The 22666-nt window shown below is 40.3% G+C and overlaps 3 protein-coding genes across 4 annotated transcripts; 1 reads left to right on the forward strand and 2 right to left on the reverse strand.

Moving 5' to 3' along the window:
- Nucleotides 1-708: 708 nt before the first annotated feature.
- On the reverse strand, nt 709-4266 carry LOC120548349 (phosphoglycerate mutase 1-like). The gene is made up of 4 exons (XM_039784563.1): nt 3971-4266; nt 2769-3043; nt 1796-1976; nt 709-1597 (listed from the first exon to the last, which is right to left on the reverse strand). The coding sequence occupies exons 1-4, from the start codon at nt 4107-4109 to the stop codon at nt 1428-1430; spliced, it is 765 nt and encodes a 254-aa protein (XP_039640497.1). The 5' UTR covers nt 4110-4266; the 3' UTR covers nt 709-1427.
- Nucleotides 4267-11816: 7550 nt separating this feature from the next.
- On the reverse strand, nt 11817-16053 carry marveld1 (MARVEL domain containing 1). The gene has a single exon (XM_039784046.1). It carries the CDS (start codon nt 15706-15708, stop codon nt 15211-15213), a length of 498 nt encoding a protein of 165 aa, XP_039639980.1. The 5' UTR covers nt 15709-16053; the 3' UTR covers nt 11817-15210.
- Nucleotides 16054-16622: 569 nt separating this feature from the next.
- Nucleotides 16623-19829, forward strand: LOC120548084 (arginine vasopressin-induced protein 1-like). Of its 2 annotated transcripts, none has more exons than XM_039784045.1 (3): nt 16623-16859; nt 18091-18449; nt 18554-19829. In XM_039784045.1, exons 2-3 carry the CDS (start codon nt 18100-18102, stop codon nt 18807-18809), a joined length of 606 nt encoding a protein of 201 aa, XP_039639979.1. In that variant the 5' UTR covers nt 16623-16859; nt 18091-18099; the 3' UTR covers nt 18810-19829. The 2 variants fall into 2 exon arrangements, with proteins under 2 accessions (XP_039639979.1, XP_039639978.1); XM_039784044.1 differs by having other exon boundaries at nt 16628-16859; nt 18086-18449.
- The last annotated feature ends 2837 nt before the right edge of the window (nt 19830-22666 follow it).

The following is a 22666-nucleotide window of genomic DNA, read 5'->3' on the forward strand; positions in this document are numbered from 1 at the left end:
TTTAAAGAATATTAGGACATACATACATACATACATACATACATACATACATACATACATACATACATACATACATACATACATACATACATACATACATACATACATACATACATACATACATACATACATACATTTTGTCACCTTCGGGTATTTATGACCAACAAGACAAGCAGACACAACAGCATTAGATTTGTATATTTATTACCGTCAGAGCTTTCAGGGTACATTTAAAACAACACAGAGGGGATTACATTTAAAAAAGAAAAATGTCAATAGTGTAAGACAAAAATGGGACATTTTGAACAAAATCCTAGTAGACTGTAGGCATTTACTGTAGGAATAGGAGCTTGAGGCACATAAATATGAAACCAAGCACACCAATTGGCAAAGACAGTCCAAAGGCAGCAAAACAGAGTAACAAAAATAATAATTAAATTTAGACCTTTTATCTTCTGTTTAATCAGGTTTCAAAATGGCACTGTGAAACTGGGGGACTATAATCCAAATAATGGATTTATCACTTATACAGTGCAATACTGATAACAAATTGTTAGTTTAATTGTTCTAACTGTCACATCCGGCTCTCAAGAGATTGCAAACTTAGATCTCTTCATCAATAGAATGCATCAATGAAATTCATCAATGGAATGCTTTTAAGAAGTGACATGGAAAATAAGTTGCCCATCCTTCACAGTCCCTTTCATTTAAAAAAAAAAAAAAAAGTCTCATAAAGCCTTTTTTTTAATTAAATTGTAATACTAGATAATTTTGTCCTGGGCAAGTAATGATGAAGTCAGTATGATCAGACACACATAGGTGGTATAACTTCCTTACCACCATCAGCAAACCGAGACAACAACAAGGGTCATGTCTCACTCTCATTCCCCACTCTTTATCTTAGATGTGTGTGTGTGTAGCATCAAAACACGTGCTGTGGCTTGGATTTTTATTACTGACTGTGGAAGAGTGACCACAGCGAGAAGTTCACTCCTTTTTCTGTAATTGGTTTAAATACCATTTAACCTGACATTAAACATCCCTGTCTAGGACACCACAGCTTAATGTAGTACACAGTAGTACATAGGGATACATAGGGATCTTTACTACACAGATAATACACTGCCTTTATCAACAATGCTATCCATTTCAGTTCAATGCTCCCTTCTTAAAAAGTTGTTGTATTAATAACACATTTTAGCAAAAATTATTTACAATCTCTTGAGAGCTGTGGCTCTATATCGCAATTGTTCACCATCTACTATCCCTGACTGTGCAAGTAGAGTGAGGTTGCCTTTGACAACAATCTACAGTGTACTCACCGTGTATGACAATCCAAAATAAATGAGGATTTAGGAAAAACACTAATCTGTCAGTTGTGTGGGACAACCTACTCTGTCATACACAGAGATGGCTTTTCTGTGTCTTTACTTCTTGGCCTTTCCTTGAGCAGCCACAGCCTCCATGGCTTTGCGTACAGTCTCCTCGTCTCCCAGGAACTGCATCGGCTTCACAGGCTTCAGGTTCTTGTCGAGCTCGTAGAGGATGGGGATGCCCGTTGGCAGGTTCAGCTCCATGATGGCTTCATCTGACATTCCTACAGGTGGCAGCCAGACAAACACAACAGTTAGATACAGAAGTTAGTGAATTATCTCTATATACACCATTTCACAGTAGTAAACATAAACATTCTACATGGCCCCAAGTTAATTTCCTGTTGCAATGTATGTGAATGACATCAATAATACATTTTATTTTGGCAAACTTTCAGGGAAAATCTCATAATGCCACCCACCCTCCAGGTGCTTAACAATCCCCCTCAGACTGTTTCCATGGGCAGCGATGAGCACCCTCTTTCCCTGTTTGATTTTAGGGGCGATCTCTTCGTTCCAGAAGGGCAGTGCCCGTGCGATGGTATCCTTAAGGCTCTCGCAGGAAGGGAGCTGGTCCTCGGTCAGGTCTGCATAGCGACGATCCTGCAATTAACACCACCTCAATTTGTAAAAAACATAATAGAACAGAATAGAGACAGCAAAAAAATACTGGATCTCTTTGTCTTTAATCATTTTCCGTAGAAACTTATTGTACACATATTTGGGAATAGAAAGGGCCTAAATGCATTGAGTAAGTAAGAGTGTCACTTTTAAAGCAATATTGTCAAGCAATATGGTGTTCATTTGCAGGAATGAAAGAATCAGCTACCTTAGTGACACTCTTCTTATCAACACGTTGCTGATCAATTAGTTTTGACAGCCACGATTAGCCAGCTAAGAGTTACTGCATCTTAACTTCTGAATATCTCTGTCCATGCAGACTTCTGAACAGTTTGTTTCAACCTTGACTGAACTTTGAACTTGAACCTAGCAGACCTCATTTCTGCTGGTCATATATTAACTCACCTTGGACATACTGATAGGTATGATAACAGACATTAGGGGAAATGCTACCAAACAGTAAGGGTCTGTCAGATATAATTTGCACTGTTGTATGTGTAAAACATATAACTATTCAAGCTAGCTGTGCTGTGGAAAAAAATAGCTTCTATACACTATTTACACTCTAAACACTCCAGTCGTTTCTGGTGATTTCACTCATTCAGGGTGACCGAGCTGATTATAGGGCCTGACTGCAGAGATCAGTTATAGTCATGCCTCTTCTTTGTTATGCCTGTATGCAGTTAGTTGGTTAATATGTACAAAACCACAGCTTTCCTAAGAGGCCAACAAAGCTCTTGGTTGTATGTATTTATTGTAGATATTATATCTTACCTTGCTGATGATACTGTAGTAGTCATGGTCTGGGCCCATGGGGGGAGGAGGGATATCAAACGAGCGCCTCCAGATCTTCACCTGAGCCTCTCCGTGCTTGGCGGCTGTCTCTGCCTTGTTCAGCCCTGTCAGGCCTCCATAGTGGCGCTCATTGAGCCGCCAGGTCCGATGCACCGGCACCCACATCTGATCAATGCTGTCCAGGACCAGCCAAAGTGTCCTAGTGGCTCGCTTCAGCACGGAGGTGTAGCAAATGTCAAACTCAAAGCCGGCATCTGTAAGATTTAGGGAGCAAGAGACACTGGAGTTTAATGCATTTTGACTGCAACAGTTTATAAAAAATTCCACTTGGATACTGTGCCTGCTTCTTTCAGCAGTGTTTGGTTAAACATATCTTATAAAAGGAGACTATGAAGAGTGTTAAGAGGAAGCAACGGAGTCTCAAACCCAACTCAAAATACAAGGGGTTACATGGCTGCATTTAGGGGAATAACTAAAGACCGTTTACATCATCATATCATTGTTTTTTACAGTCCTCAAAAGCTATACTAGGATATTCAATTTACTGTCAAATATTATCACATTTGAGAAGCTGGAACCAGAGAATGTTGGTATTTTTCCTTGAAAATGACTGAAACGATTAATCAATTATCATAGTTGCTGATTGATTTTCTAGTCTAGTAAAATCGACTAATTGATGAATCAACAAATGGTTGCAGCTCTAGCTTCATTGCAGTCTGGTTTAATGAAGCTACTCTCAGTGTGGGCCTATATGTCTCTTTTGTGATTTATTTATGTTCTCCTGCTGAAAAAGCATTGCGTGATGTCCATTTAAGAAAATGACCCACACATTTAGGCTAATTGTATTTATGCAAATTGATTTCCTTTCCAGTGGATTTATTTTGTACTTTGTGCAGGGTGTTCGTCATAGACCAATAGGATCACGTAATTAAAAAAAGGATCCTACTTTTATTATGAGATATTCTATGCCTGTATAAACTCTCCTGCTCGGCCCTACCACTGTACCAGAGCACCCACATTTAAGCATCGCTTCTGCACGTTTGCACATCTTCCATTCCCGACACGCTCAGGGGGCGGTCGACGGTCTGATGCAGAGGCCATTATGCAATCGTATTGGCCCTACAGTATTTCAGAGACAGTACAGTAGATGATAGGAGAAAGTTAAATTAGTTCCCCCTCACCTTTCAGGGCCTGTCCACCTCTCTTCGCCTCCTTCTCCCCTGTTTCACTCAAATCTGCATCGAACCAGCCGCAGAACCGATTCTCTTGGTTCCAGTTGCTTTCTCCGTGGCGAATCAACACTAATTTGTAGACAGCCATGTTTGATTATAATATGCCTGAATGGTAGTTAACCAATTTATTTTTAACTTATGCGAAGATCTTAAATTAACAATTCCCCACTTCAGAGAAGAAAACGGGTCCACTCCACTCGTTCGCTGTCAAACCGGTGAGGACTTTTGCCTTTATCCCGTGGATTGGTTACTCACCCACTTCCTGCTTTTTATATCCAATGAGATTCCGCTAAAGAACGTATCGTTCATTTCTCGACCAATGACAGCGGTGGGCGTCAGCGGCGGGGACTGTTCCCTGACCTTCATACTGTGCGTTTCACTTGGTTGCACTTTATTGACTTTTCATTGTGTTTCTCTATTACCCTAGCCTGGTGGAGGGCGGAGCCAGGCTACGATTACCCCACATCTATCTATCTATCTATCTATCTATCTATCTATCTATCTATCTATCTATCTATCTATCTATCTATCTATCTATCTATCTATCTATCTATCTATCTATCTATATATCTATCTATCTATCTATCTATCTATCTATCTATCTATCTATCTACAAGTTTGAAATAATACAAGTAATACTAGTGAGAAAGTAGACATCTGAAAAAGTATATATACATAATTTAAAGGTGATTATAACTTCTTGTTACATGGACAGCTGAACCAATTGTTGCTTTTCCTCCTTTTCATCTGTAGGTGGTGACTTTGGCCACAAAACATTTAACTGCAACTGTTTTAGTTGCTATAGCCCAGTAACTATAAAAATATGAAAACACCAAATTACAATGACCAGGAGCAGCACCATGTCATTATAATGTAACACGTCTTTAGAGATTTACTAAAGAAACACAGATTTGAGAAGAAACAGTAAGCTACATTTGAAATAAGAAATGGGGGGTGATAAAGAGCACTAAAGATCCAGGTTTGAGCAGGGACAGGTTCATAAAAGGAAAGACCAGTACTCAGATTTATGGATGCATTTTTGGCCCTATGTGGACAGCTTTTATTGGAGTATTAAATACTGCATTTGCATTGCATATTGGCAAACAAAACCTCAGTTTGTAACACAAAGTTTTATAATTCTGTATGTACAGTATATTAGCATGTTTGCATTAATCTTTATTTATTATTGGATAAAACAATAAATAAATAAAAACTTGCACTTACAGTTGCACTCGCATGTGACTCTTTGTAGTTTGGCTTATTTGAAGCTAATTTGCTTGCACTTTGCTTGATTCTTGCTGTTCGGAGTTTGACCCTTCATGGTTGAAAGCACTTAATTGGAAGTCGCATTGGATAAAAGCTGCAGCTAAATGACGTGTAATGTACAGTAATGTCATTATTTATTCTTATCATTCTTTTTTATTTATCTGCTGGAAACTTAACTATTTCATGCTGATGGGTTTTGTTGTTGTTTTTGTGGTCGTCTGGGAACGGTGTACTGCTGACTGTATGATGTCTGAATGATGTCATTGGCCATTTTCCTCACTCAGAATGTGAAAGGATTCATTCTTCACTCCATGATGTTCTGCATGGGACAGCAGTCACATGCATTTGTGAAAAGACAACTCAACAAATAATATAGCCCATTATATGATAAAACAGGGTGAACTCCAAGAGAGGGTAAAAGAGTTATATGGGGACTTTCTCAGCTGTTTTCTTTAGCCACTTAGAGTTAAATTAAAGGTTTTCTTTAAAAAAGAGTGGTTTGACAAAACCTAACCCAACTCAAGTCCACTTGTTCCCTTTTTAGAGCTTTCTCCTGGACTTTATAAACTTCATTTTTGAACTAGACTGAGATAAATCAACTATTTGACAAGGATAGCTGAGTAAGGAAAATGGGGAAAACACACAGCAAATTAATCATGTGAGTGCCTCTTAGGTAAAATGACTCACAAAAAAAATGTCTCTGTTGGCCTCTGTGTAAACTGCAGTCGTTCTGATGTTGCAAGCTAACATTAAATGACTTGAGTGCTCTGCTTCTCACCATGTCTGAGATTATTTATCTAACTTCTATTGACACATTACCAAATCTCGTTCAAGCTATTGTACCGTATCTATTTTATTACATGGCATATAGCATTGCAGCATTGCACAGAATATGAGCTGCTACATAGATTTATTTAAAGGTGCCTTGCCAAACGTATTTCATTACTTTGTGGTAATGTCTGAAGTTCTACCATGGACTCTATAACATGTTTTTGTGGAAAACATGCCTTGGTTACCTTGTTTCAAACCATTCTAGTGTGGTATAGAAAGCCTAAAGGAAGACTCAGCTCGATTTCTGCCAGTTCTCATTAATATTCAACAAGCTAAGCTGTTTGAATCTGATTGGCTAACAGCTAGCCAATGAGAGCCTGGCTGTCAGAATCCTTTACCTAGCCCAACTGGGCAAGCTAATGAATAGTAATGAGCTCAGGCAATATGATGTCAGACTGACCAGCTTTTGTGATTGGCCTGATTTCTCCTCTTATTTCTTTTCAGTGGCTAGAGCTGACAGAGGAGGCAGCAGTTCATTTTCACATTCACAACATAACACATATGGACCTAACATATTTTTAAAAAATGCAAGTAAAAACGGTTTTGTATGGCAGGGCACCTTTAACACTAAATTATAATTTGTGCCACTCCCTTCATCTCACACAATGGCTTAATAGAAGCTACATATTTGTATGCTGTGGCTAACAGATTGTTTTGGCTTACATGGTATATTTTAGGGAAGAGGATTAGTCAGAAATCTGAGTTTAAAGGTCCAGTGTAACGTGTTTAGTTGTTCATTATCAAAATCTGTGTTGCCCGTTCACAAACTTTTTCCTTTTTCATGAATATTTACCACCACCATCAATTCCAAGTATTCCTTTTGGCTTGAAATTTTACGTTTGCATTCACATGAACTGGGGTAGACACTTCATATTCATGCGCCATCTTGAAATACGTTAGCCGGTAAGGGACATACAGGACATACTGCTCCGCCTTTCGCGTTTTCGTTGTCACATGATAAACTCACAGGTGCTGCTAATGCTGCTAATGGGTATCGTAGCTTCCTGGCCCTGGCAAGTTTGAAGAAGGAAACATGGAGGACCACACATATTCATATATAAAACATATTCATACATATTCAAAATCCAAATTTCAGTCTTTTTCTGGGCGCAGAAAAAGACGCAGAAAAAGACTCCTGTTCCTGAAATAATCAAATTTATGTTTTTTGAAGTGCTATTACACCTCCTAGTGGGTAAATTAAATAAATGTTTATAATATTGAGCAGTCAGGAATGATTGCAGTGAAATGTTATATTTGGACAGCTGCGTAATAATGAACTACAGATAGTCACAGCTCTACTGAGCCTTCTATTCCTCTAACTCTGAGTAGTGATGACTTCATGAGCTTCTTTAATGATAAAATTATAACAATTAGAGATAAAATCTATCACCTTTTGCCCTCAACTTCTAACGGTTCACCTTTAAACGCAGGACCGCTAGAAAGAACAACTATTCCCGACATATACTTAGACTGCTTTTATCCTATAGACCTTCAACAATTAATGTTAAAGATATCCTCAGCTAAGCCATCTACCTGTCTCTTAGACCCCATCCCAACAAGACTACTCAAAGAAGCGTTACCCGTGGTTAACACTTCATTACTAGATATGATCAATATAGCCTTATTAACAGGTTATGTACCGCAGTCATTTAAAATAGCTGTGATAAAACCTCTTCTGAAAAAACCCACTCTCGATCCTGAGGTCTTAGCAAACTATAGACCTATATCTAACCTTCCCTTTCTATCCAAAATCCTTGAGAAGGTAGTTGCTAATCAGTTATGTGATTTTCTACATAGCAATAGTTTATTTGATGACTTTCAATCAGGATTTAGAAAGAATCATAGCACAGAGACGGCACTGGTGAAAATTACTAACGACCTTCTAACTGCTGCAGACAAAGGACTTGTCTCCATTCTTGTTTTACTAGATCTTAGTGCTGCATTTGACACTATTGACCATACAATCCTGTTACAGAGACTGGAACATTTAGTTGGCATTAAAGGAATCGCTCTAAGCTGGTTTAAGTCCTATTTCTCTGATCGATCTCAATTTGTTAATGTTAATGATAAATCCTCCAAGTACGCTAAAGTTAGCCATGGCGTTCCACAAGGCTCAGTGCTTGGACCAATTTTATTCTCCTTATATATGCTTCCTTTTGGTAATATTATTAGGAAACACTCAATTAACTTTCACTGCTATGCGGATGAAACACAATTATACTTGTCAATCAAACCAGACGAAACCAGTCAGCTAGCTAAACTTCAAGCGTGCATTAAAGATATAAAATCCTGGATGACCTATAATTTTCTGATGTTAAACTCTAACAAAACTGAAGTTATTGTGCTGGGCCCTAAACACCTCCGAACCTCATTATCTAAAGACATAGCTACTCTGGATGGTATTGCCCTGGCCTCCAGCACTACTGTCAGAAATCTAGGGGTTATTTTTGATGAGGATATATCCTTTAACGCCCATCTAAAACAAACCTCAAGAACAGCCTTTTTTCATCGTCGTAACATTGCCAAAATTAGGAATCTCCTGTCTCAAAACGATGCTGAAAAACTAGTCCATGCATTCGTTACTTCCAGGCTGGACTATTGTAATTCCCTACTGTCAGGTTACTCAAATAAGTCCCTTAAGACTCTCCAGCTGATCCAGAATGCTGCAGCGCATGTTCTCACAAGAACTAAGAAAAGAGATCATATTTCTCCTGTATTAGCTTCTCTGCATTGGCTTCCTGTAAAATCCAGGATTGAATTTAAAATCCTTCTCCTGACCTACAAAGCTCTAAATGGTCAAGCACCATCATATCTAGAAGAGCTCCTAATACCTTATTGTCCCACTAGAGCACTGCGCTCCCAGAATGCAGAGTTACTTGTGGTATCTAGAGTCTCTAAAAGTAGAATGGGAGCCAGAGCCTTCAGTTATCAGGCTCCTCTCCTATGGAACCAGCTCCCAATCTGGGTTTGGGGGGCAGAAACTGTCACTGCATTTAAGAATGAACTTAAAACTCTCCTATTTGATAAAGCTTATAGTTAGGGAGTGAGGAGTTGCAGCGTCCGCCTAACCAGGCCCACATGCTTCTCTTCATAGTCATTAGATTAATAATATAACAAAAGTAGAGGGAGGCAGGCCAGCACAGCCCGATCTGGCAGGGGAGAGTTTCAAGCCCGAACAGGCCACCTCTCCTTATGACCTGTCTCTCTTAGTTACGCTGTTATAGTTCTAGACTGCCGGGGGACTTCCTTCCTTTGACACACTGAGCTGCTCTCTCCTCTCCCTTTCTATTACCATTTGTGTACATCCCGTCCCAGAAATGCTTGTTATTAATCCTAGCTTCTGGGGAGTTTACTCCCCGGAGTCCTTATGTTTTTTCACCCAGCGTATTTCCTTGGAGAACGTTGGAACCAAGATCTTGGTTGCAGCTGTCACCGTGGTCCTGCTGCACTCCCTGCTAAGCTCTGCGGTGCCCTGCAATGTCATGCTGCGTCCTGCTGAACCCTGCTGGGCCACGCTACATCCTGTAACACCCTGCAGCGCACTGATATGACATGAACTACTACGACTACCATTTGAAGTCACTGTTCCATTATTAATGTGACTATTACTGCCACTGGTCATCGCATCCCCAACCGGCACCGTCAGACACCGCCTACCAAGAGCCTGGTTCTGTCCGAGGTTTCTTCCCAAGAGGGAGTTTTTCCTCGCCACTTTCGCACTGCTTGCTCTTGAGGGAATTACTGTAATTGTTGGGGCTTTGTAAATTATAGAGTGTGGTCTAGACCTACTCTATCTGTAAAGTGTCTCGAGATAACTCGTGTTAAGATTTGATACTATAAATAAAACTGAATTGAATTGAATTAAATATGTAAGGATTTTCTAATCACCTTTAGATATCATTATTTTTTTACAGTTATTCTTCAGGAAATTTGGATATTGTTATTTTGACTTTACTGTATTTTGCTTTAATGCACGCTTTTGACAATGCAGTGTAAATATCAAATAACGCAAATATCAGGGTCTTCAATACATTTGCTCATTTTATGACCAGAATAAACTAAAGGGGATATTGTTTTGATTAGAACGGAAAATATGCTTTTAAATGTGCAGTTTTTTTCTCACAACTGCAGTGTGATGTAACAGAGAGAATCTGGGTGGTGCTGTGAAACAGTTATCAGGAACTTAAGAAGGAATGTTTGTTTTAATCCCCAGTGTGTTTTAGTAAGGTAAAAATAACAGGCGATGAATGGCAGAGGTGTCGCTAATTTCTACATTAATCAGTGTTCAAGAAACAGTTAATGTCAGACTAGTTTCATTTCTCTCTTTTTAGACTCATTAACTCTGTAACAGGCTCTCAACTGAATTGGCAGAGGAAAGGAAGTGGTGGTATTTTCAAGGCTCTATAAATAGCTATCTTTTCCCACCACTGACTGCCATTGCCCTCACGTAGCACATGAACACTGTAGCCATTCAGAAGTATTGTGTGGGGAAAAGCTGTGGCAACAGATGTGGAATCAGTAATCCCAGTCACCATGTTAGGAAACTATAAACTGGAGAGTGTCAGAGTCAAACTACACAACCTGCATGCCGAAACACTGCGCCCATTCATGCCTTACACAGACAGGAAATGTCAATCCCAGATTCCTGCTTAGATCTTTAAGTAAGGTATTTTTGCACATCACTTTTTGCTTTTTTTGCTGCTCATTCACTTGTTCTGTCAGTCTCCATCTGTTTTCCCATCTCCCCCTCTCATCTGCAGTGGAATGTGCATCTCAGCAGTAGCTGACAAAAGTGTGGGTTAAAAGGGCGCTGCTGTGTTCATGTGTCTGTGCATACATCTAGCCTCCCAAGCAAGACATGAGACGAGGACTGTCAGCAGGAAAACAAAAGAGGCAGACACACTTGCATTGAATAAAGCACTTCCACTGGGAATTACCCAACCAGGATTTAGGTGGGTAAGAAAGACGGGGCTCTTCCAGTGGGGAGCTGCTATTTGGATTTTAACCAACCAATTATGCACCTGGTTCAGTAAACTCTTGCAAAATCAAGGCTACCGAGTTGAAAGTCAGGACTGTGTGTACGGTCAAAAAGTATCGGTTATAGTTTTAAAGTGTAGATATTTTTTAAATATTGAAATGTGCTCTTGAATAACCCTGTTTTACACTACTGACATATGTACACTGAAAAGTCCTTTTGCGCAACAAATACTCTCTGTTCAAGTTCAGCTGATGCTAATACGAGGCTTCAGCAGTTAGTCAAATTATACAGTATTTGATTGCTGAGCTTTGGTGGCGGGATAGTAACATAAAGAGGAAGTTTTGTACAAAGGAAAAAGCCAATAACGTTGGAAAGCACCTAATGATTTGAATAACTCAGTGAGCTTAAGTCTCATATTAGCTTTGGTTTGTGGTTAAGAAAGCATTTGGATTATGGATGGACTATGGATTTTGTCCCCACACCACTTACATTGGAATCACTTAAGCAACAGATCTAGACTTAAAATAAAATATGAACCCTTTAAGATCAGGAGTCTTTTCTTTTTTGTGTGAATATTTGTGGTGTTGTGTATCAATCAATCAATCAATCAATCAATCAATCAATCAATCAATCAATCAATCAATCAATCAATCAATCAATCAATCAATCAATCAATCAATCAATTCTTCTAAAACTAATGATGACTCTTGAAGCAAGTGGTGTAATTATAAGATTTATACATTTTTATTTTAGCAAGAATACTTGAATTAAATACCTTTGATGGCAATCATCTGGCCTGGTAAAATAGATCTGAATAAGACATGTTTCTACCAGCTCCATTTATGCTTTTCTGCAGCTGACATTGTGTTCTGTACACCACTATGTTGGCAGGCAAGAAGCCAATCAAAACAAGTTTCCAAGTTTATCAGAATTTTTACTGAGAGGGACAAAAGACATTCCTACCATTTCTCTATAGATTTACAATCGCTCTGTAGTGATTAAATTACAGCCATGAGTCTCAGTTATGTCATTGTTATACATTTGGACTTCAGAACTCATATTTTCTGCCAGCAAACTCTGTATCAGTTTTTCTGTGAGGTGACATCAGTCCATGGGATCAGCGTGCATGACACTGTACTTTCAGGGAGCGCCAGAGGAACCGTTTCGAGGAGCTATGATGACTATTGGACGTTGGGTTGGTCGCTTGCAGACGGGTGGGAGAGCTCATACAGGAAATGTCTCTTTGGATGAGTGGCCAAAAGAAATATCACACAGTTGGCACTGCAGTGAAGCGCCTGGCTCTATACGTCCTTATACCAATTTGTCTGGGTTTTCCTAACTGTCTGTGTAGCTGGAAAAAAAATACAACAACCTCACTCTTGTGGTGCCCACACCCTTCTAATAGTGTCAGGAGGTAGGATTCAAACATTTGTGTTATTACCTATAATTACACAGGTTTCTTGTTTGGACATGGATGTGTTGTTTGAGGATTAAATTCAAAATGGGCTTATACACAAAACTGACAAATCTGAAAAGACTCGACATCTATAAACTGTGGGCTGTGTAATAATAAGGAGCCTGTTAATGTGGGAAGCAGGGTAAATGTGGAGAATCATTTTCTGGCCTTAATTGTCAGCATATGCTATAGTTGTGAGTCATCCCAAACTTAAATGATCCACCATGGTTACTTTCAGTATCAAACTGAGCCCTGGATTCATTGCTTTGTTTATGCACCACACAGGGCTGTTGTGTATTGTCTCTATTTGGTTGTGTAGCAGTGTGTTTCCACAGGCACCGACACGTGGACAGGACAACACTTCTGTGGAAATCTCAGAGGGGGAGAGGAGGGAGGGGGGGGGCTCCTTTCCTCCTTTAGAAGTGCTAGATTTATATCCTGCAGCTGCAACATTAACCCTACACTCCTGTAACTCTGGGCACAGATGTCACCTTGCACACACACATTGTAGTTTTCCTGTCGTCATTGCATAGAAAGGCCGCTGACCAAGAGGATGATATAGCCTACTGTACAGTTGTTCATTTACACACTAAATAGGCAAAGCATTTAACAGTTTCCCTACTTGCAGTTTGATCTGTCTCTGTCTTTATATGGTCACTTTTTTAGTTTCACTTCACCTCTGAAATGTAACCAAAAAATAAGTCAAAGTTACGTGTATAAATCAGGTAACAGCAGATATTCCCTGCAAGCTGTAAGATATTTCTCACATCTTTATCTTTCATTACTTTATTGTAAAGCTGCTGCATTTATATTCTAATCTCTTTTTTTTTTCGCATTTTTGTTGCCTTTGTTTGGATTCTTGATTATGAATCTGGAGCTGTGACAATGCAACATTTGATCTCTAATGCTCTTTTCCCAGAAGAACTAATTGCATTCAGTTGGCAGCGGAACAAGAGTGAAGCAAAATGCCCAAAAAGGTAAAGGGTGTGTTTATGTGCGAGTATTCTGCAGCATTTTTCACCATATGCCCCAGGCCAGCAACAACAAGTTTGCAAAGTATAAACACAAATTTGTCAGAGAGCTACACAACTGTTCACATGTAGTGATGCTACTTTCCTGCTGACTGTATGAAGGCATCCAAACAGAGTTGTCACAGCGTGGCTTTGGTTTCTGTTAAACCAACTTGTCTGCAGCATGTGTTTTTAAGAACTGCATGCCGACTGGAATAGACGAGACACTGAATAATCTTCCACTGCTTAATTTTCATTGGCTGAACGTCAGCCCACCTCCAGAACCCCAACAGACTGTTCCGGTAAGAACAAGCCTCTTCCCAGATTATTACACACAACACGCACACGTTGTTTCCAAAAGTAGGTTAACTCTCATGCAACACACACACATTCTTTCTATCATACAGCGTAGGCATACAGATTGTCAGCGTGTGTGTGTGCATGTGTGTCTCTCTCCTCATCTGTTAGAGACACAGATAAGGATCTATGTCTTTCATGTGGTCAAGTGGCATTGCATATAAATGATCCCTGCTGATTGGCCAAAGCTTTTATCTCCCAACAGGAATTTCCTGAGGGCTTCCGTCAATAGTCCCTCTGAATCTGTGTTTCATTTTCAAAAAAACACCAAATGTGGCCCTGCTCTTTTTCTACTTTTAACTCAAAGTACTCAAACAAAATTAACAAAGCATTTTACAGTTTTCCTTGACGCTGTTTGTTTAAACACTTTTGCGTACCAATACATGCTCATAACCAAGGAAACATATCACCGGCTCTCACTTACTGCTCTTTATTCTTTGGCTTTTACATAATGGACACTTGAGGAATATTTTTGTTTAGCATACACATTGTAGCACCGATCACATCCATATATATTGTTAGATGTTGTTGTCACAACCTGGTTGAGTATACAGCATTCTGAAAGAAGGCACTTATGAACCTGTTTGCAGCTTTTAAGTGAGACAAAACTAAAACAGAGCTGATCCAAAGGAGTAGCCTACCACGCTTCAGTAACTGTTCAGTATAGTTTGCTGTCGTACAAAAAAACCTGTAAAAACAATATACATTAAAAAAGGGCAATGAAAAGAATCCCTTGTAAAATAAATCCTATGAGGGGTTTTAGATGGACAGCTACTCAACACAAATCTACAAATGTATGTAAAGCCAATTGTATTGTAAACACTGAATATATTGCCACTATAATAGCACCTACTGGACTATTATAATGATTCTTTATAAAGAAAAATTACATTAGCCTAAATTAGTGGATAACAAACGTAAGAGGTGGAGGCATGGCCTTAACTACAACTAGGAGACAGACACACATGCCTTAATAAAAGGGGTACAATGCCTCAGACCTCCTAACACATCTCACCAATCAGATTCCCATCCTGGGTAGGCCTCTGTACCAGGAGCTGATTGGGTATTTTCATGTCAGCTACACTTAAATTCACTGACAGAATGATTTTGGATGCCTCACTACCAAAGTGGAAAGTTTGGTGTGGGGAGACAAGAGAGACACACCTGTGATTAGAGTAGCTGTTGAGTTAAATTACAGTGAAGTTAACTATTCATCATCTTGCTGTGGATACCCCACTAAAGGACCCATACCCCCCTGCCTCCCTGTTGCCATCACCCCCCTTCAGTCTTATCAGATGACCGTCTGTTCTCCTCGACACTTCCTGCACGCTCCATTAATAACCGACAGGAGGTAAGCCAGGCAGCACAGGCAGGCGAACACGGCAGCTGTCAGGTAGACCTTGTACAGACAGAGGTGCTTGTACTGCTCCAGGTTGCAGTACGAGTTGCGATCCGTCTTGTAGATCATGACACCTATGGCCGGCAGGTAGAGAACGGCGGCGGCCACGTCGTGCGCCAGGTTGGTGGACAACCAGCGCTCCCCTCCCAGCAGCGGGACGAGGTCCTGCTTGTCCAGCAGGGTGAGGAAGAAAAGGGCGAGGGTGAGGAGCCAGAAGAGGACTGCGACGAACAGGACGAAGTGGATGGATCCTTCGTATTTGTTTGCGGCGATGGTGACCCACAACCCGGCTCCGAACACAATCTGCAGGATGCGGATAATTCCCAAAAAACTCTTGAGGAACTTCTGGATATTCTTCCTCACCTGCGACTGCAAAGGTTGGGGTGGCATCTCTCTCCTCCTCCAGTCACTCTCGGTCCCTTTTTCCCGAACAGGGCGGGTGCTTTCTGCCAGCTGCAAACAGCTGGGGAAATGAAGGGAAATAACGTGATGGGAGGCCGGGTTTGTGGTCTGAGAATGCAACCCAAACTGGACAAGTTTATTAAAAAAAAAAGGAACTCTCTGTTCTTTCCACAGCCCCGGGGTTTTGAAATGAAAAACCTTCTTGTATGTTTCGTCTTTTCCGTTTCCTCTGTTGAATGTAGCGTCTGTGTTGGGGGCTGGGTGATGGAGAGGGGCCGGCCTGTAATTCAAAGCCTGCTCCTCCTCTGCCAGATTTATCCATGTCCGCAGCTCATCTGCTCATGCTTTTCTCCATGGTGTAGTTTCCCCTGGGGTGTGTGTGTGACCTCTCTCCTCCTGTCTTTTCGCTGAGAAAAGAGAAGTAGGCTTTATGAAAGTGAAGTATGACGAAATGTTAATGTGTGGCAAAATACAAGCATAATCATAAGGTTTTCATGCTTCAACCTATAGGCAATATTAATGTTTAAAAAAAACAAACATATTATATAGGCCTAGGCCTAATGATAATTGTAATGATAATACTAATAGCCTAATTGTAATAATAATAATAATAATAATAATAATAATAATAATACACTTTTTTTTATTCAACAGGATATACAACACAACAAAGAACCATGGTATTTAGAAGCCCATGCGTCATCCTGTTTGCGTCTTTCTGCGCAGCATGCTCACATGTTACTTCCCTCTCAAATAATTGACAGACGCTTCTCGTGCCAGCTAAGCTTATTGACGTCAATGGATTTCAGCATGCACACCATACGTGGCCAGGAGGCGGAGCCCACCACCCTCCCCTCCTCCCCCTCCTCCCCCAAACCCGTGATTAGTCGAAATTAAGCGGTTTCCCAACCCCGACAGGAGGGACCAGAGGATCTCTCCATTCTCATTGGTTGTTTGACGACATTGATTTGTGATTGACGGTTGGCTCAAGGACAGAAATTGGGTGCAGGAAAAGTTGGACAAACAGACTTTCCTGCTGCATTTCAACCATTGTGGAAGCTTTCATTGATGAGGAACAGCGATGCAGAGGGATATGCTGTTTGGAGCAAAGTGCACCGAATATATCAGTTAATCTTCGGGTAAGCAGAAGTCCTTTCATTTTAAACATGACTCTCACGGGATTCCTGTTTACTGTTAGCCACAGCCAATGAAACCCAGCATAGACAGTAAGCTACAGTAAGTTGTTCAGCCTGCATCGTATTTAATCTTCTATAATAAGACCACGAATATTTCAAAGATGATGTCATATTTTATTTTTTCACGGACTCTTCGTATGCTTAGTTTTGAAAGGGATCCGGTTTATGCAAACAGTAGACTGGCAAGACACCGGTGGAAATAATAGAGACGCCTGTGACGTTTGGTCAATGTTAACATACTTAAAAAGAATAGGTCTGTGAATGTGTAAGTGTTTTTTCTGTGAAAAGCTGCACACCAAAATGATAATATGTGGGGAACATCAAAGGTGTGTCACCCAAATCAATTACTGTGTAGTACTGTTGTTTAGTACTGAAGTTATTTATGCACAGGACAAAGTCATTTCTTGCTCATTAAGTTATTAGTGATGTATTGTATTGTTTACATTCTTTGGATAGACCTATCCTGAGAAAAAAACATGATATTTATAGGACTAAATAGTAAATGTGTAGTTAGGAATATATTATATTTACCATGTTTATGTATGCACCATCCACCAAGGCAAATTCCTCGTGTTACTTACTTGGCAATAAATCTGATTCTGATCAGGAAAGTAAGAGATCTGACACTTACAGAATGAAGCTTAACTAAAAGAGAATGTGAGACTTCATTCTTGACTTAGTAAAATTTAAGTTTGATGAATTGATCTCAACTCTTGGTCTTCATTAGAGGATATTTCTTCTGCGTAAACTAAATAATCTGCTGTTGAAAGCTCTGGGGAAAGCTAGTAAGTGGACCTTTTATTTAAGATTATTTTGTCAAGCTGAAAGAAAGTCCTTTCAGGGAAAAGGTCCCTGACCTACATGCAGTCATGATGTTGGTCACTCACTCAGCTAATACCTATCTGTGAGTGTCCCACTTAAAACCATATGTGAGTAAAGAGAGATAAAATTACCATCTGCAGTTTAATGGGCTTTAAAGCGCAGCGCGTCACTCACTTCCTAAACTAGGATTAGGGAATCAGAGCAGAAGTCTCCCAGCTGTCTATAGGTGTTGTGACGCACAATGTGCTCATGTACTTTATATGTTGTGTTCTGTTGTTGTTTTTTAAGCGTCTATGACTTTGAATACACACCGTAATGAGTGGAAACACTTACTGACTTCTCCACAGAGTAGAACAAGTGTATGCCACCTTTTCGCGTGTTTCTACGGATGGATCCCGGACCCGCCTCCCCTCCTTCATCCGTGGTGGCGGGCCCTTCCTCGCTATGGCGGCTGGCTGAGAGGAGGAGCAGGAAGGCTGGCTCGGCGAACATTTTCAGCAACGTGAATCTCTGGCAGCTCCAGAGACTGTTCAGGGCAGCGGGAGATCAGGATGCGGAACAGAGGGCCCAGCTGGTTTGGGGTCACAGAGATGAGGCTGAACTGGCTCAGGCTTTGATAGGACTGAGGGGCCGAGGTCACAGGAGAGGGCTGAGGGCTAACGGGAGAGAGGCACTGGGCTCACACTGGCTACGAGCCTTCAATCACCTCAGGTAGAAAAACTGCAGACCTGATGTGATTTCATATACATTCACAACATTAATCATAGTGACTTGTCATCCATATTGTTTTCAACAACACTATTTACGTTGTTCAGAATCGGGGAGAGCTCTTCAAGCAGCCAGGGCAAGGATGCCGGGGAGGAGAGTGATCCTGAGGCAGGAGCACACAGCAGTCCAGAGCCACGCCGGCGCACCTCCGTAGGGACAACAGGAAGAGGTACAGGGGCCACAGTGGTACTAACTGAGAGCCAGGGCCATGCGGGGACTTCTGAGAGAGCACTTAGAAGCAGCTCAGGAATGAGGAGAGGAGAGAACAACCCAGAGAGATACCTCCACAGAATACTCCACTGACTTGACCAAAACCACTGAGATGCAGAACTGACTTTGAGTCTGTGAGAGCACTTCAGTCTGCACAGCCTAATCGTTTCTCCTGAACGCACATCTCATGTTTTCGGAAATTGGAGCTAGGTTGAATTAACTTCTGGGAAAGGCAACAGTTACAACGACAGTATATTGTAGGTTGAAAGAATTTAATATTTTCTCATAATGCCATAATGTCTGGCCTTCTCATTGAAATGATCAGATGGCTGTATACCCACACTGCACTGTTACTTGTTGCAGACACATCTCCATCTGGATACTGAAGGTAGCACAAACCTCTGACTGGCCCCTGGTTTCTCACAACTTTATATTGAGGTTACCTCTCAACAACAGCCTTATGTGTTTTCCTCAATTCATCCCAACACTTACACTAACCATGCATACTGATACAGTGGATGTGAACAAGTTATTAATTATGATCACTGTATGGCAAATAAGTCACTTAAAAAATGATTAAAGTGACTAGTATTAATATTCTAATATATGCTGCACTGTGGATGAACTTAGAGTTATATCCACCTCCTGTACCACAAAAAGCTATATATGTAGATATGTGAAGTTTAAGTTTATTTTTGTGGTTACACAACACTATGAGTGCAATGGGTGGAATGTCGGTGTCATGAGATGTAGAAATGCATATCCATATACTGCACATTCAGAGATGTTGACTCAAACTTAATGATTCAACACATAAGAGTAACCTCTGCCAGTTACTGGTTTGAAAGTGAAGTTTCAGGTGATTAATGCTGCTTAAAGACCAACAATAATTAATAATAGTTGCGAGGCCAAATTTAAAAATGTCCCTCGCTGTCCAGGTAAAGACAAACTTTAAAAAAGTAATGTTCTCATATTAAAATGTTTATTATCACAGTGTGAAAACCAACTTTGCCTATGATAAGACTGTCAATGTCACTAACCTTGATTAAGCCTTTGGATAATACTGTTATATTGTGTAATGTTTAGATTTCTGGTAATAAAGATTTGAGTCTTTGTAGTTTGTCATGTTTTTCTTTATACAGTTATAACACTGACCATTTTAAACAATTTTTTCAGTTTACTAAAATGGCTTAATATGTATGTGCAAGTTTTTATTAACATATTTATATATACTTTTTTATAATATAAATAAAGCATTCGTCAGTCTGTAGTTTTTGGATGCTCATTTTCACTCTTGTCTTATGTCTTGTACATACAGTTTACGCACATTCACACCCAGGACCTGCAGCTTGCACTGCAGTCTGCCACTGTTAACCACTGAGCAGATCCACTGGACCAGTTGGGTGTTAAGTGCCTTGCTCAAGGGCTCCTCATTAGCCGCTTTTGATGAATAGAAGAGTAATGCACATTTTCTTTCCCGATTCATGCATTTCCAGTGGCTTCTTACAAAATGATGCGCAAAGAAATTGCACTATCAGCTGTATTAGGGAAAATGTTGTCCTCTATTGGTCATATGTAGTAGTGATGTCAAATCATGTACATTTTATTTATATATAGCCCAATATAACAAATCACAATTTTGCCTCATGGGGCTTTACAATCTACAGCAAACAACACCCTCTGCCCGGGACCCTCACTCCCCCAAAAACACTTCAGGGAAAAAATAGAAGAAACCTCAGGAAGAGTCACAAAGGGATCAGTCTCAGGATGGCCAGATGTGCAATATATATTGTGTGTCCAGAATAAACCAACATAATAACTTACAATACATACATACATACATACTGTACATAGAAAAAAATATGGATCCAGGAGAATGTCGTCAGAAACCGAAACCCGTTAAAAAGCCCAATATTCGTCCGAATCCAAAACCGAATCCTGGATTCGGTGCATCCCTAGAAGTAGCTTCCAGGTTTTGCCAAACAGCTAGAACCTGAGCCACATGTCCTCTCCACCATGTAACCTGGAAACTGGGCAGGCTACACAAACACACAAAAAGCAAAACTAATCATTCACACAGATAATTGATGCAGTAGTGTAACTTGGCTTGCAGCCACTAGATGGCATTAAATGTTTTGTTTTGGGAAAGCAAACCACTAAAGTGAGTCAGGAAAGATTCCTACTTGTCATGCATAGCAGACTTTCCCACAGAAAACTGTAAAATTCAGAATGTGTTATTGTGGGTTGACTCATTTTAACAACTAAATAGGTGAGCTTGTTGATCCTTGCTTGTCGTGTTTAACGTGTCTTTTTTTGCCAGGTTTCCCAAATCACCTTAATATGCGGTGATGTCTAGAAAGGTTTTTATTAGAAAGATTTATCCCCACTGCAAATATGATGTCCACACCCTCAGGCAGCGTCACGTCATAACAGAACAATGTACTGAATGGACCTGCTGTCCGTCCACTTCAACGTCAGAAGCTGTTTTGGTTTATTTTAACAACGTTGATCTGTACATGCAATAAAAATGTCACTGTCCTTCCATCCAATTTCTTACTGCCCAGTCAGGTTAGCAACAAGAGAAATGAGGAAGCCCTACTGAGTAGATCAGGACAGACAGGAAGGCCTTTATCTTCTAGATAACATGTGAAGTTGGATATTAGGGCTAGGATTACCCTGCATCCAACAGATATTCTCTTCCCCATCAGCTTCCTCCATCTCCTTCTGGATGATGCAAAGCTATTCACAGGTGATATGGGAGATAAAGTCCTTTCTGTATCATGGATCTACTCAGTAGTGGGATACTGAGGCATCTGAAGGGCAGCGTTACAACGTGAGGAAACCTTAGCAGCAGATTGGCTCTGAGCTAATCCTCAATTCGCTGAGCTGCTCACCTTGCTGAGTAAAGGAAGCTCATTGCACAGAAAATCTCATTTTAGTGCCTATATAGGTTATCTTAACTTTTCCTTCACTCCATAAATCTTGTGACTATAGATGTGGAATGATGATCCAGCAGTAATAGAGCTGCAGCCGGATTTAGTGGTTTGCTTTGTGCCTCAGCTCATTCTTCACTGTTCTGGTCAGCGGTGGAAACTCTGAGGTCCTTCTGCTTCTATTGAGAATATCCATATTATGCTACTTCACTACAGTTCAGTGGGAAATGATTTTGTACCTGTCATGTATTTGGCAGCTATATATACTAAATTCAGATTTTACATTAAACAAAACATATGATAAGCTCACAATGCATTGTTAAAGATGACCCCTTTACACAAAACAATGTGTTCTCTTGTTACATTTCGGTTGTGAATGAAGTGTTAGCAGTTCTACCAAAGAGGGATTGCTTCTTTTCTATCCCATTAATCATATCACCACCACTGGACTGAACTACCTAACCGTGTAAAAATTAGATACATTAGCTACACCTCAACATGCTATAAGCTAAAACATTAAAATGCTGCTTACACATTGTTGCAATAGCATTTTGCTGATAATACTTCTAAATTTTTACTTTAATAGGATTTTGACTGCAGGACCTTTACTTGTACTGGAGTAGTGGTACTTTTACTTGTTATGGTGGTGAGTTTCGTGGGCCTCAGTAAGCCTGGATATGATGGGGAGACCCAAACAGGTCTTAGATGAGGGATCAGACAAAGTGACTCTGTAATCTATAAGAGACTCAGACTAGTGAAAACCTGACCCACAGACAATTAAGGGCACCAGTACCCACACCTTGAGCCAGGCTTCTGGGTGTTAACCTGGATGTTCAGTGACCCTTTGTTGATCCTGATGAAGTAATAGTGGACTATACCTCAGATAATCACCATCTTTAGACATGGTGCTTGATAATAATCACTTTATTGGTCAGATGTAGAATAAAATGAAAACGTGGCAATGGGAAACACTGAATGGAGATAAAGCAGCATCTAAATCTAGGTTAAATTATAATA

This window comes from Perca fluviatilis, chromosome 19 (assembly GCF_010015445.1).
Source record: "Perca fluviatilis chromosome 19, GENO_Pfluv_1.0, whole genome shotgun sequence".
In the NCBI taxonomy this organism is placed as follows: domain Eukaryota; kingdom Metazoa; phylum Chordata; class Actinopteri; order Perciformes; family Percidae; genus Perca; species Perca fluviatilis.